The sequence below is a fragment of the Mastomys coucha genome, unplaced genomic scaffold (assembly GCF_008632895.1).
Source record: "Mastomys coucha isolate ucsf_1 unplaced genomic scaffold, UCSF_Mcou_1 pScaffold1, whole genome shotgun sequence".
Classification (NCBI taxonomy): Eukaryota; Metazoa; Chordata; class Mammalia; order Rodentia; family Muridae; genus Mastomys; species Mastomys coucha.
This window is the reverse complement of record NW_022196891.1, coordinates 89,050,047-89,071,810: the sequence shown is the minus strand read 5'-3', so window position 1 is coordinate 89,071,810 and position 21,764 is coordinate 89,050,047. Positions and strand designations below refer to the sequence as shown.

The 21,764-nt window shown below is 47.5% G+C and overlaps 1 protein-coding gene and 1 non-coding gene across 4 annotated transcripts; both read right to left on the bottom strand.

The window, feature by feature from the left end:
* Window positions 1–5,267: 5,267 nt before the first annotated feature.
* On the bottom strand, window positions 5,268–21,265 carry Nek2 (NIMA related kinase 2). Of its 3 annotated transcripts, none has more exons than XM_031339193.1 (8): window positions 20,961–21,265; window positions 19,964–20,181; window positions 19,476–19,716; window positions 14,837–14,919; window positions 14,095–14,221; window positions 13,044–13,263; window positions 8,825–8,950; window positions 5,268–7,195 (listed from the first exon to the last, which is right to left on the bottom strand). In XM_031339193.1, exons 1-8 carry the CDS (start codon window positions 21,054–21,056, stop codon window positions 6,996–6,998), a joined length of 1,311 nt encoding a protein of 436 aa, XP_031195053.1. In that variant the 5' UTR covers window positions 21,057–21,265; the 3' UTR covers window positions 5,268–6,995. The 3 variants fall into 3 exon arrangements, with proteins under 3 accessions (XP_031195053.1, XP_031195044.1, XP_031195056.1); XM_031339184.1 differs by having other exon boundaries at window positions 5,268–7,216; window positions 20,961–21,263; XM_031339196.1 differs by lacking the exon at window positions 20,961–21,265 and adding an exon at window positions 20,666–20,785 and having other exon boundaries at window positions 5,268–7,216.
* On the bottom strand, window positions 16,078–16,184 carry LOC116072423. The gene has a single exon (XR_004111435.1). It is a non-coding gene; the product is annotated as a U6 spliceosomal RNA (small nuclear RNA).
* Window positions 21,266–21,764: the final 499 nt, after the last annotated feature.

The window sequence follows — 21,764 nt, the reverse complement described above, 5'->3', positions numbered from 1 at the left end:
CTGCCCAGTTTCCCCTCTCCAGGATGTTTTCAATGGAACCCCCCAGTGTTCCCCACATTGATAGGTTTGACAGGGCCAGTCTCCTGTTCTTGCTTCTTTGTTGTTCTATTAAAAGGCAGTGTGGGGCTGAGCTCTGTGCAGTGGTGGTGTGGACAGGCTCTATAGATTGGGTTGCCCCCGTGCTAAAATGTATCCATTCCACCCAGGGAGCAATGGCCTGCTTGTTCCCACCATCTCTACCTGTTTGTGAGGGAAACGGTCAATGCTGGTTAATTAACTGGCTTAAGATAAACATTCAGTAAACTCCAAAGTTCAACTTTAATGACCCCCTTTCCCTCCCAGACCCCCTGGCAGGTGCTATCAGGAAAGTCACCATAGGGGAAGCGTGGCCCCTGGCTGGCTCACAACTCCATACTCTGAGTCCAGTCAGTCTATAGGCTGGACTAGGCCAGGCTGTCCCTGGACACCCTGAGGACATCTGTTGCTGGCGTGAAGGGTGAATGTAACTGCTTTAGACAACCTACTGGCCACTTCTTCTGATCCTGGAAACATGGCTGGGGCCCATTTAGCCCCTGATCATATATGGCCTTCTCCTGCCCAGGCAGATTTGCCCCAGAAACCCCTACCAGGCAGATACAGAGAACGGGGTGGGCTCCTCTAGTTCTTCTGTATCACATGATGCCAAGGGCTTCGGAGGTGGCAAACCACGCCCTCCCATCCCTCCCATATACTAGAGTGCTAAATGGGATCAGGGCATGAAAAGCCTTCCAAAGCCTTTCTTCTCCATTAATTCAGCTTGTGTTCATGTGAGACTTCAGTCTAGGGCAGAGACAGCAGCATTCAATAGGGGTCCCCTTTGACCCTAGCTCAATCCACCAGCTTTTCACAGCTGCCTGAGCCTGGTGAACTCTCAGCACCTCCTTCACAGTTGGGAAATTACCAAACGGTGAGCTGTCTACCCTAGAGCAGTTCAGTTACAACAGATTACCTGGCCCACCTTGAACTCGTTGAATTGAGTCTGTATTTTAACAAGATGTACAGATGACACTAACTACCGGGTCCTTCGCAGCAGGAGATGCAGCACAGGCTTAGGCCACACCCTGAGCTCCGTCTCTCCTGCCTCTCTCCTGCCTTACCTCAGTGAGCGGTCTGCTCCTTAGAGGCTTGGCTCTGGGTGTAATTACTGCAATTATCATGTTGGATTCATTCCTGGTTTCACTCACACTTTCCCCCCTTAGTTTAAATATTTGCATTTTATTATAGCCTGTCCATTATAACCCAAGCCCTTTTGGATCATTCCCAGGGCCACGTGGAATATATTTGCTCAGGACTGGTCTAGGCCCTTGAACACAGTTCACCTTTTCCAGGACTAATGTTCTGTTTATAGGTGAGGAACTGAAGCTCAGAGGGCTAGACAATGAGCCAGCCTGGGTGACTGCTGGGTGTCCCCCAGCCCCAGCACATCTCCACTTGCGGAGTCAGCCCAGCAGCCACCTGGACATTGTCTTCAAACAGAAGGACAATTGGCTGCTGAGAGGGAGTGGAGGGACGCTTGGGTCAGAGATGTTCTGGCCTGAGATTCCACACAGATGCCTGTGGCTCTGACTACATTCAGCGTTCAGCGGGTGGTGGGGGAACCCTGACACATGAGGAAGGGCAGTGCTACATGGGGAAAGGGTAAAGAATGGCTTAGGTCTCATCTGCACGCCATCAGCCAGCATGCACCTCCCCTGGGTGAGCATGATTTCAACATCTTTCTGAGAAATCCACCCATCAATGCGGGTCCTCGTTTTCCAAGTCACTGAGCATTCCTGGGACATCAGGCATTCTCCCCGTTCTTTTGAAAGCCCATTCCAGGTGGGAGCCCTGCCTCTGGTCCCACAACAAGACCAGTCTGTAAACGGGGCATAGTTCAGGAGAAGGATCCTGGGCAACCTGGGTGTCTTAGGCATCTGGTCTGGGCTTTGGAGGGAGTGGGAGTCCACATGGCAGACAATATCGAGGAAAGCAGGAGGGAGAAAAATCATTCTAGACCCATCCTCCCAGGGTCTTGCTTTAAAACCAGCAGCTAAATCTACTCTACCCTACCTAAACCTGTCCAGTCACCTCTTTTAGCACCAGGTCTAAAGGCCACCTGGCGCTATCACACCACTCTGGCCCATCTTGCTAAACTGCCCACTTGTCTTGGGTTGGGGGTTTGTTGTTGTTACTTTTTGGGGGGGGGGGTGAGACAGGGTTTTTCTGTGTAGCCCTGGCTGTCCTGGAACTCACTCTGTAGACCAGGCTGGCCTTGAACTCAGAAATCCACCTGCCTCTGCCTCCCAAGTGCTGGGATTAAAGGTGTGTGCCACCACCCTGCCCCCCTGACGTTGTTAATTATTTTTAAAGGTTTATTTTGTTTTGTTTTTCTGAGGTAGGGTCTTCAGACTGGCTATGGAGCTGCAGATAACCTTGAATCCTAATTATTTTGCCTCAGCCTCTACAGTGGTGGAACCACAAGCATGGGCTATGTTCAGGGTAGGCGGTCACCTTAACCCACGCTAAGTTCTGGAAAGAAGTCACGCTGTGATAATCTGCTACCAGGCTGATTATGATCAGAACGGCAGGGATTGTGGAGAGTTGAAATGTTGCAGGTCCAAAGCAAAATGGATCTTGGGCCATTTTAACCTGGTAAACAGACACATGTTGCCCACATCTGTGTGGGATCTATTGGTGTGAACAGCTCTAGCTTTTTCTAGCCCCAAGGCTGAGACCCCCAGAAGGCAGGGGTTCCCCTGCCATAGCCCATCCACCTGACTTTGTTCTGTTACTATAAAAGCTCCATGACTGAGATCGAGGCCAGCCTGGTCTACAGAGTGAGTTTCAGGACAGCCAGGGTTACACAGAGAAACCCTGTCTCGAAAAACAAAACAAAACAAAAGCTCCATGAAAGTGTTACCACGCTGGAACATGGTATTTGAGGGAACCTGAATCTGTGTACCTGGGCCAAGGTGACCCTTTGAATTGAAAGCTGTTTTAGCTTCAACACCCACTGTGGGAAACAGACTGCTGCTGTGCTGGGAGGCAGGGGAGCGGGCAGGGCCTCCGTCCTGCGAGTCTGATCCTTCACCAAGCCAGGGTGGCTTGGAAGTCTGTCAGCAGCTGTGCCTTTCCCCTGCGACCTGTGTGCCTCAGTTTTTCTGGCACCTCTTCGCAGGGGTGTTAAGACAGAAAGTAACTGAGCCGGTGCTCAAGGAGGCCATCGCCTCCCGGCTGCTGGGATCCCGGAGCCTTGGCGCCACCGTGCGGCCAGCTTCTGCCATTGCTGAGGCGCTGGTGAACCTGCTGAAATCCTAATAGACGGGTTGGGGAGAAAAGAAAATGCCTCTTCCTTTGAAGAGCTTCCTCCCTGGTCCAGCATATGGTCCCGATGGACTGGAACCGGCTTGCGTCTCCTCAGTGACAGGATGCAAAAGTTGGCTGTGTGTCTCCAAGCCTTCAAGGACCCTCTTCTCCCTGCCCTGCAAGCCCCCTTCCTCCTGCCCTGCCCCACACCCTCTGCCCCACTGGGTCCCCCCCACTGCCTACTCTTCCTGTCGAACCTGAACCCCAACGTCCCCCTTTCCAAAAGGTGTGCACATACAACTCTTTTCCTTGCTCTTTTAATCAGCTTTATTCCGCTCCCTAACATTTATGGTCCACTCTCCCGGTTGCCTGCCCCCAACAGATCTAGTGCCAGAGACTTCCGGGCTCTCTCCACGGTAATGGGTTAATGTCAGCGTTTCAGCATGGTAGGTCCTCAATGACTGTCCATTGACTGAGTAAATGAAAGTTGTTAGAGTCTGAGAAAGCCACGTCTAGCTGGCTCCAGACTTTAAAGTGAAGTAGGAAAGGTTATTTCTTTTTTTTTTTTTTTTTGGTTTTTCGAGACAGGGTTTCTCTATAGCCCCGGCTGTCCTGGTACTCACTCTGTAGACCAGGCTGTCCTGGTACTCACTCTGTAGACCAGGCTGTCCTGGTACTCACTCTGTAGACCAGGCTGGCCTCGAACTCGGAAATCTGCCTGCCTCTGCCTCCCAAGTGCTAGGATTAAAGGCATGCGCCACCACCGCCCGGCTGGAAAGGTTATTTCTTAAGGGCTGGTTTTATAGGTGATTGAGACTGCTCTCGTGGAAGGTATTGCACCTACGGTTATAGTTTCTAACTTCTCAATAGATTGAGTCTCAGCAGGGGGCCTGGGTACAGACGTGGGCGTCTCAAAACAGGGCTAGTCACAATCCATGCAGCCATAGACCTAAGAAAGCAGGGTGCTAGGCTAGACTTGAGTTCTGGCATTGCACTGCACAGGGCTGGTGAAGGGAGAGCAAGTCACAGGTCCTCCAGCTGTACACATACACACACCGTCATAGTCTCTTCTGCTTGGCTTGAGGCACTCTCCAGAGATGAGCCAGTGTGAGCTGTGCAGTCCACACACACAGGATCAAGCTCAAAGTATTTCCACTTAAAACTGACACTGCCCAGAATGAAGACAAATGATAAAACTCAAGCTAGCAGTTAGCTCCCCAATGTTTCTAAGAACATTCAATAGCAAGTAACACGAATCAGGGAGGCGGTAGAGAAAACACTTCCCCTCCTCTTCTTGAACCAGAGTCCTGCACGGTCCTTTAATTAATCCCAGCACATGAGAGGCAGAGGCAGAGGCAGGCAGATCTCTGACTTCGAGGCCAGCCTGGACTATGTAGATGAGAACCAGGACAGTCAGGGCTACATAGGGAAACCCTGTCTTATTGCCCAGCATTCCCTGTGAGGCAGACTTGACTGGCTCTGCAGTGCTAGCCTCCATGATCAGAGTAAGTTCCATTACAGACTACAGCAGAATGAATACATAACTGTAGAAAAATGAAAGCTTTACAGCATGGAAAAATGGGACACACATGACACCCAGAATAAAAACAAATTACATCATAGGCTAAGGACACATCTCAGTCAGAAAGGTACTTGCTGTGCAAGCATGGGGAACTGAATTCAGGGCCCAGAACTGCAGTAAAATGCGCTTGTAATCTCAGCTTTAGGGAGGTGGAGACAGAGGGGAGAACCCTGGGAGGGACCTGGGAGACAGCAAGCTTGGCAAAATTGTGCCCGTGCCAGGGAGACTCCTTATCAAAAGGCAAGGCAAACAGTTCCTGAACACCTGAAGTTGCCCTCTAGGCCCTACATGCACCTGCACACGCATATGGATATGTATACACATACACACATGCACACACAGGATACAAACATCACAGTGATCAATTTCCACAAAATAGACTTTTATTATATTGGAAAATTTATAAATAAGATGACTTGTTAATTATAAACAGTTGTATCCAATTAAGTTTTTCTAAAATTCAAGAACATTTAAAACCTCATCTTAGAATTTTTTATATACACAGATTTTATTTTGTATTGTTATGTCAATATCATTATAAACCAAAGGAGAAAGAAAAGGCAGAAAACCACCACACTGAGTTTCCAGTTTTTAACAGGACTTCCCTCCTGGCAGATGGTCAGGCCCTTCACAGCAGAGAAGGGCCTCACCATATTTTAAAATTCCAAGCTGCTACTCAAAGTTGCAATAGGTCCCAGGCATTGCATCTGCAAGAGATCCAGGTGCTCTAACAGTAAGAAATCCCTCGCACAGCTTCTATGGCTGCAAGTGCCAACAGCAGAGAGGTTACATAAAGCATTAGGAAAGTCAACCCTGGCAAGTGACGCACCCAAGCAGACTATTATAGCTCCAGAAAGTCAAGGACATAGAATTTTAAAATGTCTGTGTGTTTAGCTATGAAACAAATGGCTTTAAAATGCTTCTGACCATCCCTCTCAGCCAACAGTACTTAGTAGGGCAAATAAACCCCCTTTCTGCTGAGGTCTTCAGGAAACTGTAGGAAAAGAGCAATGTGGCCCTCACACAGGTGAAGGCGCACGTGGCCCTCAATAACGCATACTGCACACTGTTCTTTTCTGAAGCTGTCTCAAGGGACTGTGGACAGATAGCTAAGGAGACCTGGAAACCCAGTCGCCTTAAACAGACCAACTTTCTGAAGACCGTTCTCCAACATTAAACGTTTGAAGACCACATGTGTGATTTAAAATATATGGACTCTGAGGCATTTCCAACCGTTCAGCTTATACTTGAGGGCACAGACAGCACTTAATGTCATCAACTGACCTGGAGGCCAGATATAGACAGGCAGCGGACAGGCCCTGCACACAGGAGAGGGAGCTCTCAGGGCTATCAGCAGCCTCCTGTCTCCAGTGCCTGCCTGTGTTACAGGACAGCAGCATGCTGAGGGACAATTCCAATGACCTTTGCCCCTGTCAGTCAGCCTCCTCTGCACCCACTGGGCGCTGCGCTGGCATGAGCTTCCCTAAGGTAAGAGCTTCAGCCCTTTCCCTCCCCTCCATGTCTAACCTGTGGAGCACGAGCATCCTGGAACGGGAATGCTGGTGAGTGGCTTCTCACTAGGCTGTCAGGCCAGAGCCTGGGTCTCTCCCTGTAACATCAGACACTGATAAGTTCTCCCCACACCTCTGACATGCAAACCTGTGGGCCCTGCCATCCATATCCCATAGCGGTGAGGACATGTACCCGCTGAAGCCTCACTTGGAAACTGCAGTGTAGACAGTATCACTCAGTGTGGGACCCTCTGTGAGTCCTCAGGTTAAATATTCTTGCCCTAACACTATTTTCTCCTAAGATCTATAGTATCTATAGTGCCCCATCTCATATTCCAAATAGTAGTCACACACAGGCTCAAAAGCCCAGCCAGCAAAGACAGCGCGCTTGCTCCGCAGGGGTATCAGAAGAGGATAAGAGGGCAGTCCATCCTGCAGACCACAAACAGTCCCAGTGCCATGCTCACCACACACAAAGGTTCACTCACAGAACCAGACACACAAAACCACAGCAGCTGAGAACCGGTCTCTAGTGGGCTGTCAGTATCAATACTGACCCAGCCCCATGCCTTGCTGGCCTAGCGCATGCCCAGGATCTGCCTGCTCTTTAGCTGGTAATTTTTTTCAATATCCGACAGGGCTTGCGCCCGCAGCTGAGCAGCATGAAGCCTCTTCTTCAGGTCCTTGCACTTGGACTTGGCGAGGTGGCTGTCGGAACTCTCACTCCTTGTGGTGTTCTCTTTGCTCTCCCCATGGAAATGAACCTTCTTCTTCATTACTGAGGATGGAAGATCAAGTTCTTTACAAAAGAAAAGAAAAGGATCTGAGTTACCTGAGATCTATCAGCTGACACCTGTGAGGTGTTCTCAGGGACTCCCCAGAGCTGAGGTCCAGGCAGGAGGGCTGTGTGTGTGCCAGGAGCCAAACTCACACTCGCCTTACCATCACAAGGGGACCAGTACTGATATCAGCCAGCTGATTACAAAAGGCCAACCAGCATCAGATTAAGTTCCCATGGCGCGCGCGTGTGTGTGTGTGTGTGTGTGTGTGTGTGTGTGTGTGTGTGTGTATAGATATGTGTATGTATGTATATGTGTGTATGTGTGTATACATTTGTGTATACATATGTGTGTGTAGTATATATACACACATATATATTGCAGTAGTTGATTTTACAGTACATGATTTTACATTTACCCAGTAATTATAATTCATGAAGCTTTAACTCCAGTTCTGCTGCTTGTCCTCAGGAAGAACAGTAGAGTGGTTTAAATAATGGCCTCATACGCTCATATATTTGAATGCTTAGTCATCAGGGATTGGCACACAGCTCTCAGCTACTTCACCAACACCACCCCTGCCACCATGCTCCCCACCATTAGGGTCATGGACTGAACCTCTGAAACTGTAAGCCAGCCCCAGGCAAATGCTTTCTCTCCTAAGAATTGCCGTGTCATGGTGTCTCCTCACAGCAGTAGAACAGTGACTAAGACAAGTAGTATGTGTTCTTGACTGATGAGCTATCTCTAGCCAAGTGCCATCCCTTTTCTTTTGGACTGTCTTGAACTCACAATTTCCAATAGGCTGGTCTCAATCAAACTCACAGCAAATCTCCTGCCTCAGTCTTCCAAGTGCTGGGATCACAGACTTAACCACCATGCCTATTAAGCCACACTTTCTACTCTGAGGTGTGACAGTTTTAAAATACTGGGAGTTTTGCTTGAAAATGTAGAGAAATATAGTTTTGGTAACACAACTGTCTTAGGGTTTCAGTGCTGGGAAGAGAGACTATGACAAAGGAGACTCTAATAAAGGACGTTTAATTCGGGGCTGGCTGACAGGTGCAGGGATTTAGTCCATTATCAGCATGCAGGCAGGCGTGGTACTGGGGGAGGAGCCGCCAGTTCTCTATCTGAACCACAGATAGCAAGGAAGGACTTTCTTCCACACTGGGTATAGATCTCAAAATCCACCCCCACAGTGACACACTTCCTCCAACAAGGCCACACCTCCTGATAGTGCTACTTTCTATAGGCCAAACATTCAAACACATGAGTCTATGGGGGCTGTAGCTACTCAAACCACAATAGCCATAGAACAAAATACCCGAGAAAAACTTGAAATGTATAGTTTTAAAAGTGTTTCCATTTCAAAAATTAAATATTTAAGTATCACCCCTGTCTTTTGGTGACTGAGTGAAGCTGAAATGAGATTACGATTCCTATGAGGCCTCTCGCCTAGGGACTCAGTTGCTGCACCAGCAGAGCCTCATTCCACTCAGGAGCACAGACTCAATGACGTCACCCTGAGATCTGGACTAGAAGACCAAAGGCCTCAACCCACTCTGGGGCCCACGCTGGGGTGCACATCCCATGCGAGGCAACGCGTGCAGAGCTCATGGGCATACCTGAGCCACCAGCCAGACACAGGAGCCTGTGCTCCTTCAGCATGCTGTAGTTCTTCAACAGACTCTCGGCTCTGGCCAGTTTGTCCTCTGCAAGTCTCTCTCGAATACAAAGTTCACGTTCCTTCTCTTAAACAAAGGGATGGAAGAAGAAAAGCCATGAATAAGGAGCTCTGGTCATAAAACCGCCTACTGCAGCCTGGCCATTGTATCTCTCTCTCTTCCCCTCCAGCTTGTAGGCTGGGAAGGTTCATGTACAGTGTTCTCATCCTTCCTAATGCTGGGACCCTTGAATATACTTCGTGTTGTGGTGACCCCAACCATAACATTATTTTTGCTACTTTACAACTATAACTTTGCTACTGCTACAAATCATAATATAAATATCTGATATGCAGGATCTATTTTCATTGTTACAAATTGAACATAATTAAAACAGTGATTAATCACAAAAATATATGTAATTACATATTGTGAAATAGTTACTACTAATTACAAATAAATGTAATTTTGTCTTGAAGCATGGTGTGGCATTGGTAACAATCTTAATAAAACAACAGTAAACTATATTGCTACAGTTTGCGACAGTAGCAGTAAAAAGAAATTTTAATACAAAGGTTGAGACTAGTGCTCTCTCACCAGATTAGAAATTCTCGGGGCAGTCTATGCCAGAGAACAAGTCTCTGCTCGGTCATACCACCGCTGCTGATTCCTGTTTGCTATCCCAACACTACCAAATTAGAGCACTGGTGTATTCACAAAGTGTTTGCAAGTGGATGGAGCGCCACTGATGACTCCTGTGAGCTCAACTGCTGATTTATGACAACACAGTGAGATTTACTACAAAATAAAAAAACAATTGCTAAACAGGTTCACTGCCCCCTGTACCCTAATAACCTTTCTTTTCCACTACTTCTGGGAGTTTAAAGCACTTGAGAACCATTATTAAAAACAGGATTAAGCCAGGCAGTGGAGGCGCATGCCTTTAATCCCGGCACTTGGGAGGCAGAGGCAGGCAGATTTCTGAGTTGGAGGCCAGCCTGGTCTACAGAGTGAGTTCCAGGACAGACAGGGCTACAGGGCTACTCGGAGAAACCCTGTTTCAAAACAAAACAAAACAAAACAACAACAAAAATCCAAAAAAAAAAAAAAAAAACCCACAGGGTTAAAAAATTAAAGACTAGAGCAGGGTATAGCTGTAAACACTTGATCAGGAGTTTTGTAGCTGGGGCATTGTGGAGAAATCCGGCTCTCAAGGCATCGCTGTTAGCAAGTTGAGTGACCTCCTCTCGTGCTGTCTCAGGAACAGCTTCAACTCTGACTGTGAATGAATGGGCTTCTGGCAAGTGCAAATGGGGCATTATGTAGACTTGGAAAATACAATGGAATGTCTTGTCTGCAAGCATGTGCAAGTATTCTCACACAGAAACTATCTTTGTAATCCTTTTGTCTGGTTCAATGTCATGTTCCTCAAAGAAAGCTGATAAGGTAGGCAGCAAGTAAATTTTATTTTCATTCTTTTTTTTTTTTTTTTTTTTTTTTGGCCAAAGCTGCTGAAGTTTCATTTGGAATAATTAGATTCTTTCAGACAAATCAAGGCATGTTGTATTTGGTCCTTACGGTGATAAATGTAACTCATTTAAGATGACAACCCAGTAAGTTACTGTCTGCAACTCACTTTTATTACCGAAAAGTGCTTAGAGCTGCAGCTTTGCCTTCTGACTAAGAAAACTGAGTTCATCATGAAGCTCAAAAACTCACTGAAAAACTTTTCCTCTTGACAACCATTTAATTTCAGTATGAACTAGCAGAGCTTCGTTTGGGGCATCTGACTATTTTAAGCATTCACCTTTACAAAGCTGACAGAACTTATGCTTTTCATTACTTTTGTTGTTGTTTTTGGACAGGGTTTCTCTGTGCAGTCCTGGCTGTCCAGGAACACGATCTGTAGACCAGGCTGGCTTCAACCTCAGAGATCCAGCTGCCCGTTTCCTGGGTGCTGGGATTAAAGGCACGTGTCACCCACATCCAGTCCTTTTTCATTACTTCTTGTAACTCTTGTGGCAGCATCTTTATGGCTAATATTTGCCAATGAATTATATAGTGAGTTCCAATGATTTTTGGTGACTCAGTACCAAACGCTGAAATCCCGATCTACATCCTACCACAGCTGGAACACCATCTGTGCAGACACCACACATCTTTCCCCACGAGATCTTATGCTCCTTCAGAAATGAACCAACTGTCATGCATGTTCTTTCAAGGGGCTTGCAGAAAAAAATCTTTAAAGTCACCACCATTAGAACACCTCACGAAAGCCAGTAACTGAAAAGTTTACATCTGCAGACGCATCAAGCTGGATACTAAATACTGAATTTGCTTTCATTTGATAGTTGTCTGGTTAAGAATATCAGCAGATGTGTTATTTACTGTTCTGCTGACAGTGTTGTTAGACAAGGAAATTGCACTCAACTGTAACAATCACCTCTGATCATAACCTGAACAATGTCATTGGCCACAGCAACAGTAAGTCCTCAGCAGCGGTGTCAAGTTTTACAGCCCTGGTGACTGAGCGACACCCAATATGAAGCTTTATTTGTGGTACTTGCCACCACTGTCCAGTCTGGCTTTTTCTGTAACCTTTTCATTGGTTCCGTGTGATTTCACATCATTCACCCCAATCCCACTCATCTTTCTGTCCCTTAATGTCCATCTTCTGCCACTCAACCTCCCCCACAAAAGAAAAACAAATCTCTCCACGGACGCTGAGGCGTGTCCCACAGCACTCCTTTTGCCCAAACAGCTTTACTTGCAAACGTTCAAGGCCTCTGGCTTCTGCTACACCAGCAGTTCTGAATCCTCACTGGGAAACCTCTTGGATCTCCTGTTGGTGCCCTGTGTCATGGAGATATTGCAGCTTTGGATCTGTAGAACTGGCCGTTTCACATGCTCCAGCAGTTCAAACATGGGATAGATGTTAGGGTGGACCAACTCAGAGCTCTGGATCTGGTAGGTGGTAGCTGAGCTGTTTAGCCTACCAGTTCTGCTTCACCAGAACCACTAGGACCAGCTCTCCTGCACTGCCCCAATAAGGGGTGGGGCCAGTTCTCTCAGGTTGCCCAGGCAAGGGACAGAGCCAACTCCTCAAAGTCCTTGGCCACCAATATGGCTCCAGGAGGCAGCCCAGACAAGGACATACACTGGCCTGTGGTGGTAGTACAGAACACAAACATCAACATCCACAGTGTTTCAGGGCCACAGACCCAGACATGGATCTCACTGCGGCCTCAGGAGGCACTGCAGGCTACTCACAGCAGGCTGTCCCTCACCACCTTCACGTTTCCAGTTCCTCGCTTCATATGCACAAACCACCCTGCTTCTCTTCCTCTCCATCTCTCCAGCACACACTTGCCCCTGTAGTGGTGCCAACGGCTGTCTCTGGACGTCTTCTGTGTCCACTGCTACATGGTAGAGGCACGCCTCTGCGTGGCCTTCAAGTCTGGCTTGAGTTCCTCAGCTTTGTTTCTAAATGGCCAATATCCTTGCCAGTAAAGTGCAGATGCTTGCTATCAAAATGGCGCTTTAGTCTGCTCAGCTTCATAGATCTGGCTGATAGAAGTTCACAACAATAACACATTGTGGCCCAAACTCTTGCTGTAATTATTGAGGTAAAACCACACTATAGAAATTTCTCACTCTATTTTCTCAACATTCCTCTCTACATAACCATTGTCATGGGATGGTTTTCTAATGGAATTATTTATATATTTGTTCAGGGTATATGATGTTACCATGCCTGGGTGTATCTGAATGTGTGTGTACCACCTGGAGATGGACAAAGGAGTGGAGACTCATGGGAAATGTGTTTTCTGCTGGTCTTAGGGACATTTGAGCCTCCCAAAGAGGTCATGACCCACAGATTGAGAACCACTGGTTTATAAAGGTTCTGTCAGGCTTGGCAACACAAGATACTGGAGCAGGAGGATGAAAGGCCAGCCTAGGTAACTCAGAGAGATCCTGCCTCGAGAGAAAAATGCTAGGATGTAGCTGTCTGGTATTCACAAGATCCTGGGTTCAATCCCCAGGACCCACAACTAGAAAGAAACAAAAGGTTCTAATGGCCTGTGCATACTCGCTCTTCTGTTCAGACCCTGGCCGACCTCCCCACTGCGCTCGGCTGGCTCCTTGGCTCCCTGGCTCCCTGGCTCTGGGCTCCACTCACGCTCCAGGTTGTCCTCCCGAGCTCTGAGTGCTCGCTCTCGATCCTGCAGTTGCCTTTCCTTCAGCTTGAGCTCACTCAGCACGGGGCTGGAGTCCTGCAGCTTCGAAGGCTCGCCTGAACGCCGTCCTTTCCTCTCTAGATTTCTCCTCTGCTCTTCTGCAACCAAGTCTGCTATCAAAGGGCTCTCCAGAATTTCTTCCACTGAAGGTCGATGGTAGTCCTGGAGAAACAGTGTGGCCAGCAGATCAGTGTCATCTTAAGAAAAGCAGCTACGTTAGCAGGGTAAACAAGACAAAAGACAGTTCCTGCATCTAGAGATATCAGGTTAAACACCTGGAAAAACAAGTTCACTGGTCACTAGGTGCTGGGCCTGCACCATGATGTCGGTTTAGCTGCCTGTTTCTCCTCTCTCATTGATTCTAAGGAGGTGGCTCAGGCCTGCACAACTCCTCACACCTCCATGCACACTGGGCATCACTGGGCTGCTCTGGGGAAGTGGGACCTGTTTCTCTAAATACCAAGGAGGACATCCTCACAACCTTCAATCTTATCTGTCCCCGCACCACCCACCCCACCCCCCCCACCCCACCCCCGTCCCCAACCCCTGCATCCTCCACAAACCCACAGCTCCCCAATTCACTCTTTTCTCAGCTGACAAAGACCACCTGTCTCCCATCCCACTGGCTAGAAGACCATTTCAGGATATTTTCATTCCCCTGTTGACCTTCCCCTCATAATCTGACATCCCTCACAGTGAAGGGAGAGGAAGCCAGCACATCCTGGCTCCTTCCCTTACCACCGCGGCTCTGAGATTGGCCTTTCCTCAGTCCTTCCATGCCGCTAACCATCCATCACTGTGGCAGAAGGTGGCAAGGAGATCAGGAAGAGAGGCCATGGTTGTTGAGGCACGCCTGTGAGTATCCACCTGTGCCAATAGGATTTTAGCCAGGGAGACCGACGACGCTTCTTTAGTTTTCACTGGTCTTTACACAGAATACGCCTCAAGTTCACAGAGACTGAGACAGTACACATGGTGCCTTGCAACCATTACCTTTAAATTCAGCATCTGAGTGATGAGGTCATTCAAGCCATCAGAATAGCGGTAGGGGATGCGCCTGAACCTCCCTTCCCTGATTTTCCCAGCTAACTCTTTTTGGTTGAAAGCTGTAAACGGAGGCCTAGGATTTAAAAAAATAAAAATAAAAAGGAAAAGGGGGGAAGAGAAAGAGAGAAGCAAGAGGGGAGGGCAAAGGAGAGAAGAAGTTATAAAAATGTTAAATGAACACCAAGGACAGGAATAAATGGGTGACTGGCGTCTACGCAGCACTCTGCCTCCTTTTCTGACTCTTCCCTGGCATCGCCACCGTACTGTGGCAAGGCTGTGCTGCTGTATTCTAGGGTTGAACAGCTCTGACTTGGGGTGTGTCCATACGTTCTGGACATTCTGCAGCACTAGAGGACAGGCCAAACTGTCTCCAGTGTAATGGAATGTCTCTCCTCCGTCCCTGTACAACTGTGGTTCTGGGGAATGACTTAAAGTGCTGGAGGAAAGTATCAAACTCGGAGCCCATCCTGTTCTCCCAACCCCAGACCTTTCCCCAGGACCCTGCTGCATCTGCTTTGCTGCCTGGTCTATAAACTGCCCTCCCGCTGGCAAACACAGATCCCTGAGCAATGCAGGACCCAGCCCCACAGGTTCCATTCTAAACATGTACAAGTTGGGTGTTTGGTTGTTGCTACTGAACCAGGACCCAGACTGTGAGCCTGAACCAGGCCTGTCTTCACGTACTCACATTAGCGCACACAGCTCATACAGCAGGCAGCCCAGCGACCAGATGTCCGACTTCTCATTGTAGGATAAGCGGTTCATCTGCTCCTATAGGAGAAGGTAAGAAAATACTGAGGAGGTGAGAGCTTGCTTGTTTCAGCCTGAGGGCTGGGATGCAGCCTGCTGGCAGAGCGCTGGCAGGCACACAGCCCAGGGCTGGATCCCAAACACAAAATACCGTGGCGTGGTGTGGTGTGGTGTCTCACACTTGTAACCTCAGCACTTGGGAGGTAGAGGCATGAGGACCAGGAAAGGATGATGGGCCAGAGACATCTCAGCAGCCAGGATGCTGCTGCAGAGGACCCAGGTTTCTTTCCCAGCACCCAGCTCATCACAATCTACATCTCCAATTCCAGGGGGTCTAATGCCCTGTGAATACGCATGGTGTAATACATTCAGGAAAAACACTTATACACATAAAAGAAAAATAAATAAAATCTTCTAAAAAAATTCAAAGTTATCCTCAGCTATATAAATTCTAGGAAGCTTGGGTGCATGAGTTACTATCAAAAATCCGATAAACAAAAACAACCAAAATGAAGCCTACAATAAATAATTTACTACACTGAAAACAAAACAGAACCTCAATGTTTGGTAATATTCACTTTTTTTTTTTTTTTTGGTTTTTCGAGACAGGGTTTCTCTGTATAGCCCTGGCTGTCCTGGAACTCACTCTATAGACCAGGCTGGCCTCCAACTCAGAAATCCACCTGCCTCTGCCTCCCAAGTGCTGGGATTAAAGGCCCGCACCACCACTGCCTGGTGGTAATATTCACTTAAAAAGAAAAAAATGGGGCTGGAGAGATGGCTCTGCTGCTCTTTCAGAGGTCCTGAGTTGAATTCCCAGCACCTACATGGTGTCTCACAACCATCTACAATAGAATTTGATTCCCTCTTCTGGTGTCCATGAGAACAGAACACTCCCATACATATAAAATAAAATTTAAAAGAGAGAGTGGGAGGGGAGAAGAAAAAAATGTTAAATTTTCTATCTGTAGCAACAATTTTCAAAATTTCATATCCAAAAGATTAATGTAGCTTAATAGACTACAATAGCAAAGATGGTGGCTTCCACTTTATCCTCACATTTATAATGAAAAAAGGGCAATGATCTTGTCCTGGCAATTTCAATTCACTCACTATTTCACTTTCACGAATAAAATACTTTTTTAAATTTTTTTATTAGATATTTTCTTTATTTACATTAAAAATATGGAACGCTTCATGAATTTGCGTGTCATCCTTGCGCAGGGGCCATGCTAATCTTCTCTGTATCATTCCAATTTTACTATATGTACTACCAAAGCTAACACATGAATAAAATATTTGTCATTTACAATTCCAAGACAATCGTGAAAGCTCTCCCTGCTATCCCTAAAAGAAGCAGATATCATTTTGTTTTGTTTAGAGATAAGGGTCTCAGCCTCCAAAAGCTGGAGCCACTGACTAGAAACTCTACTTTAAAAACCAGAGGACAGGCTCGTGGAACACACCTGCTCCTGAGAGGTGGAAGCAGAGGGTCAGGAGTTCATGGTCATCCTCCATCACGACCAGCCTAAGCTATTTGAGACACTTGTCTCAAAAATAAATAGGACTAGAGAGAAGGCTCGGCAGTTACAAGCACTGGTTGCTCTTCCAGAGGACCCACATAACAGTTCACATCTACCCATAACTGCAACTCCAGGGAATCCAACAACCTCACACATACACACGCTAGCAAAACAATAATATACAAAAAAGTCAAAGCAAGGGGCTAGATAGTTTCCGTTGAGAGTCCATTAGCTTACAACTGCCTGTTAACTCCAGCTCCAAGGGAACTTCTGTCCTACACACACACACACAGACACACACATACACACACATACACACAGACACATACACACATTTTCTAAATCAAAATAAATGAATTACAGAAAAAGCTGACAAGCAAAACACACATCTAGCTACCATCTCAGTAGATAGTTATAAAAACCTAACTTAACTATTTTTTTTTTTTATTTATTATATGTAAGTACACTGTAGCTGTCTTCAGACACACCAGAAGAGGGCATCAGATCTCATTACGGGTGGTTGTGAGCCACCATGTGGTTGCTGGGATTTGAACTCATGACCTTCCAAAGAGCAGTCGGTGCTCTTCCCCGCTGAGCCATCTCACCAGCCCCCTAACTTAACTATTCATTTGTATTCATTTACACACACACCCTCAGCCCGCTGTTACAAAGCACAGCAGTGACTAACACTCTCCTTACTTCTCCCAGCCTATGTCTCAGGGAAACTGAGCTCAGAGTCACAAGGGCAAGTGGAAAAAGGAGGCACAAAAGATGGTGCAGTGTTAACTTCTGGGTGTTTTCCTCTGTAATCAAGCTTCCTGTGTGGAACGTGACACCATGGGAAAACTGCCCTGCTCTGGAAATAGACAAACTCACAATGTTTCATATTGTCACCAGTTCTATTAGCATGATTATATATCTGGAAAATTCTGGAAATCTCTGTGAACTACTGAAGGACCCTCTATTTGCTACAATTTTATACACTTAGACAGCAATGCTGTTCCTTGGAGACTTGAAGTTGGCAGCTTGCTTTTGCTTTGCTTTTGTTTTTTTGAGACAGGATCTCACTATGTAGACCAGACTGGGATTAAAAGCATGTCCTGAACTTGACATCTAATGACAGATTAAAAACCTGTCACATACTTGCCTGAACAATTGTTCTACAATCTAACAGTCAGAAATGAGGAATAATTCATACAAAAATATGCACAAAGGGTGCCTGATGATAACACCCTGTAAGTGCAGAGGAGCAGCAAGAACAGGACATACAGAAGTTAGCACTAAAGACTGGATGCTGACGTGAGAAGGCCTGAGCGTCACCAAACATAAGGTTACTGTGATGATAAATCTGTCCACCTAACAGCATCTAAAACCACCTAGGACACAAGTTTCTATGTATACCATCAAGGGAGTCTAGACTAGCTTAGCTTAGCTGGGAAGACCCACCCTAAAAAATGTGGAGGCACCGTTCCCCTGGACCTGGGTCCTAAACTCACAAGCAGCAGCAAGCACCTGAGCATCTAAATTCATCTCAGCTTCCTGCTGATAGTGTGATACAGTGTGGCCTGACTTTAACTTCTGGTCCAGGACTCGGTATGTTAACAAAAAAAAAACCAACCAGGGAGTCTAAGGTCACCACTTCAGGACTGACACCTTTGGAAATACTGTTGCCTTAAACAGTATTTGTAACCCTGCAATTTAGCACTTTGTGGTCATTTAAAAACAAAAGCTGAGCAATGTGGTGCACACCTCTAATCCCAACACAGGCAGGCAGATCTTCACAGTGAAACCCTGGGGGATGGGGGACACTGGAAGATGGCTTAGTGATTAAGAATACTTGTTGAGGGCCGGGCAGTGGTGGTGCATGCCTGTAATCTCAGCACTTGGGAGGCAGAGGCAGGCGGATTTCTGAGTTCGAGGCCAGCGTGGTCTACAGAGTGAGTTTCAGGTCAGCCAGGGCTATACAGAGAAATCCTGTCTCCAAAAAAAAAAGGGCTGGAGAGATGGCTCAGTGGTTAAGAGCACCGACTGCCCTTCCGAAGGTACTGAGTTCGAATCCCAGCAACCACTTGGTGGCTCACAACCACCTGTAATGAGATCTGACGCCCTCTTCTGGTACGTCTGAAGACAGCTACAGTGCACTCATATAAATAAAATAAATAAATCTTTAAAAAAAAGAAGACTTCTTTAAAAAAAAAAAGCACTTGTTGCTCTTATAGAAGACCTGGATATAGTTTCCAGTCTCCACGTGACAGCTTAATCCATCCAAAACTCTAGCTCCAAAGAATTCAATGCTATATTCTGACCCCTTGGGCATTTGGCACACACATGTAGACAAAACACCCACGCACATAAATAAGTCTTTAGTTTTTCTCTTTCCTTTTAAAGCGCTAGTTAAATACAGAGAACTGTTCAGCAGGAAGTCTCTTTGAAAACAAATCTAAGGGGTTAGAGGGGTCAGTGGTTAAGCACCTGATGCTCTTCCAGTTCAATTTCCAGCATCTAGTCAGACAGCTCACAGTTGCCTGGAACCCTGAGCGTGAGTGTGTGGGACAAGTAAGTCTACTCCCTCATCTGGCCTCCACACACACACACACATGCACTCACACACGCACTCACTCACTCACTCACAATACACATATCTTACACATAAATAATAAAAATTTTAAAAATCTATATTATTTGAGCTGCAACTCAGTGGCATAGTGCTTACCTCAAATGCCTGAGAACCAAGGTTCAACCCCCAGTATTAGGGGAATAAAGTAAAAACTCAAGACTTAAATTGTATTGTGAATTCTGGGCTACTAGATTTATTAGCAACCCAAGGCTCCGTTCTTTGGAATGCTTTGCCTAAAATATTAAAGTTAAATTCTAGGCCAGGTGTGGTAGCTCACACCTTTAATCCCAGCACTTGGGAGGCAGAGGCAGGAGGATCACTTTGAGTTCAAGGACAGACAGCCTCATCTACAAAGTGAGTTCCAGAATAGCCAGGGCTATACAGTAAAACCCTGTCTCAGGAAAAAAAAAAAAAAAGTTAAATTCTGAAATACTCACAGGAGACATGTAATAGGGTGTGCCAACAAACGTTTTTGCAAAGCTTGTGTCATGATTTAATATTCTAGCTAGTCCAAAGTCCCCAAGCTTGACATTGCGTTTGCTGTCCAGGAAGACATTGGCTGGCTTCAGATCCCGGTGAAGCACAGTGTGGCCACCATCACTCCTTCTGTGACACTCTTTCAGGGCCAGCGTCAACTGCGTCATCACTCGAAGGACAAACTCTTCCTCCAAGTACTGTCTGGAGCAAAAGCAAGAATAAAACCATCTTCAATAGGGGACAAGTCATTTAAGTTGTCAAAGTGTACAAACACAGGAGCAAATTATTATTAGATATGAACTGTGGAAATTGATTCGCTAAGGACTTCCCAGCATACCACGAAGCCACCAAACAAACACAGGAACATTCCACCACATTACTAGGGACTCTGTGCCTGTTCTCACCAGAATGTACTTAACAACCACACGACTAGACTCTCTCAGCTTACCTATCCTTGGTCCCCTTTGTAATGACACTAGCCAGGTCCCCTCCCTCACAGTATTCCATTACGATGTACAGGGTTGTGTTGGTTCGGTCGATAATGCGATCATAGTAACGGACTATGTTTGGATGTTTCAGCTCCCGAAGCAAGTTCACTTCAGACACGAGCATTTGCTTCTCCACCTCCGTCATGGAGCCGTAGTCAAGTTCTTTCCACACCAGGATCTGAAACACAACATTTCCAAAGGTGTGAGGGTCTATTGTCCTCGGAGACAAAGGATGAAATTTCCAAAGTTGAAAAACCAAACTCGAGGCCGGGCGGTGGTGGTGCACGCCTTTAATCTCGGCACTTGGGAGACAGAGGCAGGCGGATTTCTGAGTTCGAGGCCAGCCTGGTCTACAGAGTGAGTTCCAGGACAGCCAGGGCTACACAGAGAAACCCTGTCTCGAAAAAAAAAACAAAAAACAAAAAAAGAAAAAAGAAAAAGAAAACCCAAACTCGGGCTGGAGAGATGGCTCAGCACTGACTGCTCTTCCAGAGGTCCTGAGTACAAGTCCCAGCAACCCCATGGTGGCTCACAACTATCTGTAATGAGATCGGACGCCCTCTTCTGGAGTGTCTGAAGACAGCTACAGTGTACTTACGTATAAAATATAAATAAATCTTTAAAAAAAAGAAAAAACCAAACTCTACGTCACGATCCAGTACCTCCTACAACTCAATGGGTGTGTCATGTCATCGAGGGAGTCTAGGCTGGGTTAATTTAGTGGGAAGACTTAGCCGAAATGTGGGCGGCACCATCCCCTGAGCCCGAGTCCGAGACCGCACCGGGCGCGGCGGCCAAGCAGGTCACGTGAGCTCGTCTTTCGGCTCGCCGCGCCCGCGCCTCCACCGGTGCCCAGCCGCGGCAGCCCGCCCCACGAACCCGTCCCTTCTTAGGAGGCCACAGTCCGGTCCTTGACGAGCGTTCAGGTGGCCGCCCTGCCCCTCCCCGGCGCCTCACCTTGCCGTCGCTCTTCCTCCGAATCTTCTGACAGCGGCCGTAGGAGCCGGTGCCGATGCTGTGCAGCACCTCGTAGTCCTCCACCCGGGACGGCATGACGAGCGGCCACCCCGGCACCTACACCACCGCGCCGCTCGGAGCCCAGGCTCGCCCGCTGCAGACCAACCGCGCCGACCCCTGAGCCCCACGTCCGCCTGCCCGAGCCCGGGAGTAACCGGCCTCCGGGTCAACCGTCGCGGGCATCGGCCTCGCATCCGATTGGTCCACAGCGAAGGTGCATCTCAGCTCTGATTGGCTGAGAAAACACAACACTGCTAGGCATCCTGGGAAAATGCGTGTCGCTAGGCAACCGCGTCCGCGTTGGCGCCGGCGGCCAGTTGCTCTTCGGGGTAGGCGCCGCGCCGAAACCCCCAGGGACCTGGGATCACAAAGCCTGTTGGGACCTCGGTAACTCCACTCCTCAGCTGCGGTCACTATGGTAACGGAGGTCCAAGGATCTGGACTGAAGACACTGGCCCTTTGACCTTTCCACTTTAACCCCCACCCTTTCCCTACTCCTCTGCACTCGAGTCCTGAATGTAAGCCCTTCTGTGTTGATGATTTGGTGACCCTGAGAGACCCGGTAAGTGCACCGAACACTTAATATTCCTCACACCTAGAGAGCCGGAATCCCTTTTCCAGCCGGGCATGGTGGCTCACGCAGGCAGATCTCTGTGAGCTCGAGGCCGGTCTGGTCTACATGATAACTTCAAGGACATCCAGAGCTTTGTAGAGGGGTCCTGCCTTACCCCCACCTGTGTGTGT